At 49.8% G+C, this 6,951-nt stretch overlaps 1 protein-coding gene across 1 annotated transcript in view; it reads right to left on the minus strand.

The window, feature by feature from the left end:
* Positions 1-1,508: 1,508 nt before the first annotated feature.
* ZNF496 (zinc finger protein 496) overlaps positions 1,509-6,951 on the minus strand; it is a 39,824-nt gene continuing 34,381 nt past the window's right edge. Inside the window, 1 exon segment of the mRNA XM_012813841.2 lies at positions 1,509-4,150. Coding sequence (XP_012669295.1) covers positions 3,411-4,150 — 740 coding nt within the window. The 3' untranslated portion in view covers positions 1,509-3,410.

A 6,951-nucleotide genomic window follows, 5' to 3' on the forward strand; every position in this document is an offset into this window, starting at 1 on the left:
TTTTTGAGACAGTCTCAGGCTGTTGAGTGTCGTAACATCACAGCTCACAGCAACCTCAAACTCTTGGGCTTAAGTGATTCTCTTGCCTCTGCCTCCCTCCTCTGTAGCTGGGACTACAGGCACCTGCCACAATGCCCAGCTATTTTTTTGTTGCAGTTGTCATTGTTGTTTCAGCTAGTCTGGTCCAGTTTTGAACCACCAGCCTCGGAGTATTGAGGATTAAACATCATATTCCAACAGCCACCAATATCATAACTCATCTGAGGAGTTACTGAGAACAAGACATTCTCTTGGAAATCTCTTGTGACCTTGAAGGCAAGCCACCAAGTAACTCAGTGATCCTGGAGAAGCAAAGTTCAGTTCTGTAGTAGTGAGGCTAATGTTAACCATTAAGCTTTTACAGCAGTTCCTTGAAGAATTAGTGGAGAAAAATTTCATGTAGTATTTTTGGATATCATTTCCCTTACCAACCTTGAAGATCATTTCTGCGAGTACATACTCTCTCGGCACTTATGAGATCATTTCCCTGAGCACGCAGCCCCTTCATGCCTTTGCTTAGTAATCTTTCCGCCCATTATGCATCTTCTCAATAAAAGGACTCTGTGAGAAGTGCTCGGGGCTATCCTGCACCTATGGTTAGCCTCACCTCCTGCAGCGTGTACTGTCAATCCGTGTCTCTCGTGATCATTTATGATGTCACGACATCGGAGTATGTGGCTGGCACCCTACCCACTGAGCTAAGGGCACCATCCATGTTACCTTCTCAATGAAAACTCCAACAGGAATGTTAATTCATCAAGTGAGTTTTTATTATGCACCTGTGGGTTTGTGAGAATGATGCCAAAGGGGCATCAGAGGAACAAAGAGAGAAGATGCCTCTCGGGCGTGGGGTCTCAACATTAATGGCAAAGTGGAGACATAGCTCCAGTTGGCCTGCCACCCCCGTGAGGAGACAGGGAGAGAGGGACCCAGTGGGCCAGCTGTTTCCAGCTGAAGCCAAAAATATCAATGGCCAAGGGGCTGGCAGACCTTTCCTCAGAGAAGGCAATACAGGCCTGCCCCCTTTGCATGGGGTGAACCTGGAATTTGAGCTACATTACCCAGGAGGGTTTCCAAACCAGAGGCAGTGTGACCTCCTGATTACTGAGGTGACTTGTTGGCTTTGGATCGGTGATGGGGTTCCAGTTCCATGACACACCCTTTGTCACTTTCTCATTTATGATCTGGTTTTACACATACCATACACTGGTAACTACAGGAAAGTTCTTTTAGACAGATGTCTAAAGTCAGAGAGTAAATAACCTTCCCAGGCCTTGGCGGTCCTAACAGCATCCTTAGGCCAGGTAACCACACACAGATGGGTTGGGTAATTGTCTACAGTCAGCCATCTGTTTGGAAAGTTTTCTCCCTTGGCCTTTAAAATCTGATTTCTCCCTTTTCCAGGCAGATCAATACAAGAGACAAACTATTTAGAAACTAGAAACCGTAACAGTTTATTTCTTGTTCAATGTATGGCCAAATGATTTTATTGCATTTACTGTTCCTGGGTATGTAGATGAATCTACACAGAAACAGTAATTGTAGTTAGAAAAATCTTTTAACTTTCATACTGGGTTTTGGGCAGAGGCTTCTTGATGTGAAGATTATGTGGCTGACAAAGAGGAACAGGCACCTTGCATTCATTTGCCCAGGCTTACTATCCACTGTGGCATCTCATACACAGATAATACAAAACACCTCCCTAGCTGAGGCTTTCACATTCAACCACTGCTTTGTTACATGCCCCAGCTGACATAACCAGTCTTCCAGGGACCATAAGATCATTATTTTGACTGCGGAGGTTTCACTACTAATGGACTCTCACAGTGTAGACCCTCAGGCTCTGAACTTTAAAGACTTAAGATTCTTCCACACAGAGGACACAGCCCTGAGGGAGGATGCTTGGAGCCAAACCCTTCAATGGGATCATGTGAATCAGTCATGATAGCACCTTCAAGGATTACCTAGAGTTGTGGGTTGAACTATATCCCCCTAAAATTCCAATGTTGAAGTCCTGACCCCTAGTACTTCAGAATGGGACTTTATTTGGAAATAGCCATTGGAGGTGTAGATGAGTTATACTGGAGTAGGTAGGGTGGTCCTTAACTCAGTATGACAAAAGGGAAATTCAGAGACAGATACTCCACAGCAAAAGCACCATGTAACAATGAAGGCAGAGGTTGGGTAATGCTTTTACACGCCAAAGAACACCAACAATTGCCAAACAAAGCACCAGAAGCTCGGACAGGCATGGAGTGGATTCTACCCAGGGCCCTCAGAAGAAACAAACTCCACCGACACCGAGGACTTGCAGACTTCAAAACAGTGAGACAATACAGTGCCCAGTGTTTGATGTGTGTGCTTCGTTACAACAGCCCTGTGGAAACTAATACAACTGGCCTCCAAGTACCTGTGGAGTAGGAAGTCATGGAAGATTCTGTGCCAGGGCTTGGCTCACCCAGACAGAACCCTTCATTAGGGGCTGAGCTCCATATCCCAGACTGGACAGAAGGAGGAGGGATTTAAGTGCCTTGTAAATGATGACAACTCAGCTTCCATCTCACAAACATTTACCAAGGACCTTCAGGGTACAAAGAAAAGACATTCTGGGGAGGGTGTGCAACACAGCTTCAAATGCAAGCTTTGCCTTGGATGAGCTCCTGATCTTAACAACCAGCTGCCAAGACAAATCAAAAGGTGTGATGAGCTTTTCCATGCCACGGATTCCAGGCCCCAAAGAACCACCTGATAACCCTGAGGTCTCTGCAGCACTCCATGCCTGCCAGTGTGGCAGTCATGGACCTGGGGCTCAGACCTCTGGTGGCATGACATGGTTTGCTGTGGTGGCATAGTGCCCCACTGTGCCTCCAAGTCCTGCCCCGCCTTTCTGCCTTCCTCCCCCTCGTCACCCTTTGGCAGCTGTCAGATAGGAGGCACAGCCACCCTCAAACTTCGGAATCTGGTGGTAGTGTTTACACAGGGCAGGGTGAGAAAGAGCACATTGCGGGTTGGTTGGTAACCAAGGGTTTGCCGTGACTGGGGCAGCCAAGTCCCTCTACCAACTTTGAGAGCACTGGGTGGGGATCTTGTCAGACACAGACACCCCTGGCATGTTGAAGCTGGTGGTGACACATCCTCCCTGTTCTTTTGGCACAGCAGAAACAAACACTCAGTTGGCCACTACCTCATTATCTGGGGGGAGGGGTGGGACCACCATGGCACCACACAAAAGTCGGACGCTACCTGAGAGCAAAAGGCAGGAGGAGCTGTCTGCTCTCTATCTTGGGCAAGGTGCGTCCTGGGTGGGGCGGGAGGGCGATCAGTCCCACTGTGAGGGGAGCACCTGCCCGCAGGGGCCGCATGGGGCGGACTCAGTAGGAGTTCAGAGCCTGTTTGGACCGGCGTTTCATGTGCAGGCGCTCATGGCGGAGGAGGTCGTAGTTCTGCTTGAAGCTCTTGACGCAGTACCGGCATTGAAAGGGCCGGGCTTTGTCCTTTGGGTGGAAGTGGCTGCGGTGCCGCACCAGCTGGTCGTGCCTCTGGAATCCCTTCCCGCAGTCACAGCACTGGTAGCCCAGCTCAGACTCGCTCTTTTCCTGCGTGTCCCCGGGCTCCTCGCCAGCGTCCTCCGATGCTCCCTGCTCGGGTCTGTCCGGCTGCAGGTGTATGCGCCGGTGCGAGAGCAGGTGGGAGTTGAGGCGGAAGCTCTTCCCACAGGCGCCGCACCGGTAAGGCTTCTGAGCCTCGTGGGTCTCCAGGTGACCGTCCAGGTCCTCGCTGTCACTAAACATCTCTCCGCACACCGAGCACTCGTGCGGCTTCTCTCGTTCCCTGCGGCTCCGCAGGTGCCGGATGAAGTTGACTCTCCAACGAAAGATCTTCCCACAGTTCGGGCACACGTAGGACTTTTTGGAGGTCTGCCCGTCGCCCCCCGCCTCAGCACTACTCCGGTGGGAGGCGCGGAGGCTGCGCTGTGTTTCCGCAGGACTCCCTGGCTCTTCTGTGCAGTAGGGGCCGTGCTGGGAGTCCTCGTCACCAGAGCTAGACAGGACAATCTCGATGGTCACTTCCTCATTGAGGCTGCGCTCTAGGGATGGTGGGTCACCTCCGGCTACAGGAAGGCATCATGCAGGTTAGTGGTGCTACATCCCAGCCCCTTGGACTCTGACCCCGGAAGGTCCAGCCTGGAGTGCAGAAACCCACAGTTTTGCAATGCTCCTTGGTGACTAGAGCACCCAGCCAGACCTGCAGGGACCACTGGGATAGCCTATGAGAAGGAAATTCTCATCCTGGGCCACAGTATGTCCAAAACATCCTGGGCACCTCTCTATCCTCTCTCTCCCTCTTCTCAGCTATTTCCCCCAACCTTTTTATTCTCTAGTCACTGAGACCCACTCCCCACTCTAAGGGTCTGTATTTGTTATTTATCACCATCTTATTTAACCAGGCAGAGGGAAAAATTCTACCATGACTTGAAGTACTTGGCAGAGAGGAAGATCCTACATTCTATACAAGTTCTAGGGAGGCGCCTGCTACCGTGTTCTGGGCACTTAAATGCTTCAGGGACTGTGCTAGACTTCAGACATGCACAGTCCCTTTGATACTAGATATTATTATTATTATACCATGTTATACAAATAAACTAAGTGATTTGTCCCAAGGAGAAGGGTTGAAGTGGTACTGGAGCCCTGCTGTTGCCTGATGTGTTTGTTTTTTTTTCTTGTTGGAGACAGTCTCACTCTATCCCCCTGGGTAGAGTGCTGTGGCATCATAGCTCACAGCAACTGCAAACTCTTAGGCTCAAGTGAACCTCTTGCTTTAGTCTCCCAAGCACCTGGGACTACAGCCCTGCACCACCACACCCAGCTAATTTTTCTATTTTTATTTATTTTTGAGATAGAGTTTCACTTTGTCACCCTTGGTAGAGTGCCATGGTGTCACAACTCACAGCAACCTCAAACTCTTGGACTTAAATGATTCTCTTGCCTCAGCCTCCCAAGTAGCTGGGATTACAGGTGCCCACAATGCTCAGCTATTTTTGTTGTTGTTGTAATTGTCATTGTTGCTTAGCAAGCCTGGGCTGGGTTTGAATCCGCCAACCCCAGTGTATGTGGCTGGCACCCTAACCACTGAGCTATAGGCGCTGAGCCTAATTTTTCTATTTTTAGTAGAAGTGTTACTCTTGCTCAGATTGGTCTTGAACTCCTGAGCTCTAGTGATCCACCCACCTTAGCCTCCCAGAGTGCTAGGATTGAGGTAGGAGCCACTGCACCTGGCTAGGTTGCTCATGGTCCCTGAGTCCCCCCCAGCATCTTCCCCTCTCACTGCCACCACATGTGTGAGGCCCACCAGTACTGTCGGGTAAAGATGCTTCATATATTCCAATGTAGACTGAAGCTGGCTCTATAGATACTGAGTCAGTGATGGTGGAAGGTGGGACTGTGGGGAAAGGTGAGGCTGAGATCCTGGCCTATGGCCCAAAGCTCATCACACAGGTAGCCTGTTTCCTCACTTTTGTGCAATGTGGAAATCAGGTCTAGTACTTGGAGGAGAGGGGTGCTAGACCCTCCCAGACATTATGGAAAACATGGTTAGTCTGGACTTAATGGCTGGAAGGAGGAAGGCCCTGGCAAGTTTGAGAAGCTTAAGGCAGGTGGAGCTGGATGAACAGAAGCAGAGCAGGAAGCTACAGACAGCAGGAGAGATGATGAGCAGGGCGGAGCCAGTGAGGCATCTGCTCATCAGTCAGCAGACAGAGGTGTTGGGGTCGGTGAGAATGTGGGACTGAGGAGCGGGGACGGGAGCCTGCTGAGAACCCATGCAGACTTCAGAAGAAGCCAGCAGATGAGGACAGAGCTCTGTGTGATGCTCATCTCTCCTCTCGGCTTTCTAGTTTCTCCTCTGGCATGTTCTGGCCAGATGGCTTCTCTGAGCTCAGGGCCTTCCTCTGTGAGATGAGAATGACAGTGGCACCCCATTGTTCCAGGTTGCTGGTGGGGTAAATGAGGTCATGTACATGATGTACTTTGCGAGCCTTGTGGGGTAGACAAGTAGAGGGTCTTAACTAAGTTATGTCAGCTGTTGAGGAGAAGATATGTGATGGGCGGCCATGGTGGCTCACACCTGTACTCCAAGCACTCTGAGAGGCCAACGCAGGTGGATTGCTTGAGCTCAGGAGTTCAAGACCAGACTGAGCAAGAGTGAGACCCTGTCTCTACTAAAAGTAGAAAAACTGAGGCAAGAGCATCACTTGAGCTAAGACTTTGAGGTTGCTGTGAGTTATGATGCTACAGCACTCTACCCAAGGCAACAAAATGAGACTCCATCTCAAAAAAAAAAAAAAAAAGAGAGAAGATACCAGATCAGCAATTCACCTCGGTTAACTGTCAATGGATTTGGGTGGAGGAAGACAAAATGTGCTACAGTAGATTGCTAATATCTTGTGTTAATTTTGTGAGGAGCAGGAATTATGGCAGCAGACAGTGCATACTGTGTGCTGAACCATATCCCCCTGAAAATTCACATGTTCAACTCCTAACCTCAGAATGTGACTATATTTGGAGACAGGGTTTTTTTTTTTTTCTTTTTTGAGACTGAGTCTTACTATGTTGCTCTCAGTAGAGTCCTATGACATCACAGCTCACAGCAACCTCAAACTCTTGGGCTCAATTGATTCTCTTGCCTCAGCCTCCCAAGTAGCCGGGACTACAGGCACCCACCACAATGCCTGGCTATTTTTTGTTGCAGTTGTCATTGCTGTTTTAGCTGCCCCGGGCTGGTTTGAACCCACCAGCCTCGGTATATGTGGGCGGCGCCATAACCACTGGGCCATGGGGGCCGAGCCATGGAGACAGGGTCTTTCTAGAGGCAGTCCAGTTAAAATGAGCCCATACGGCTGGGCATGGTGGCTCT

The sequence above is a fragment of the Otolemur garnettii genome, unplaced genomic scaffold (genome assembly GCF_000181295.1).
Source record: "Otolemur garnettii isolate 467f Iridium unplaced genomic scaffold, OtoGar3 scaffold00313, whole genome shotgun sequence".
In the NCBI taxonomy this organism is placed as follows: Eukaryota; Metazoa; Chordata; class Mammalia; order Primates; family Galagidae; genus Otolemur; species Otolemur garnettii.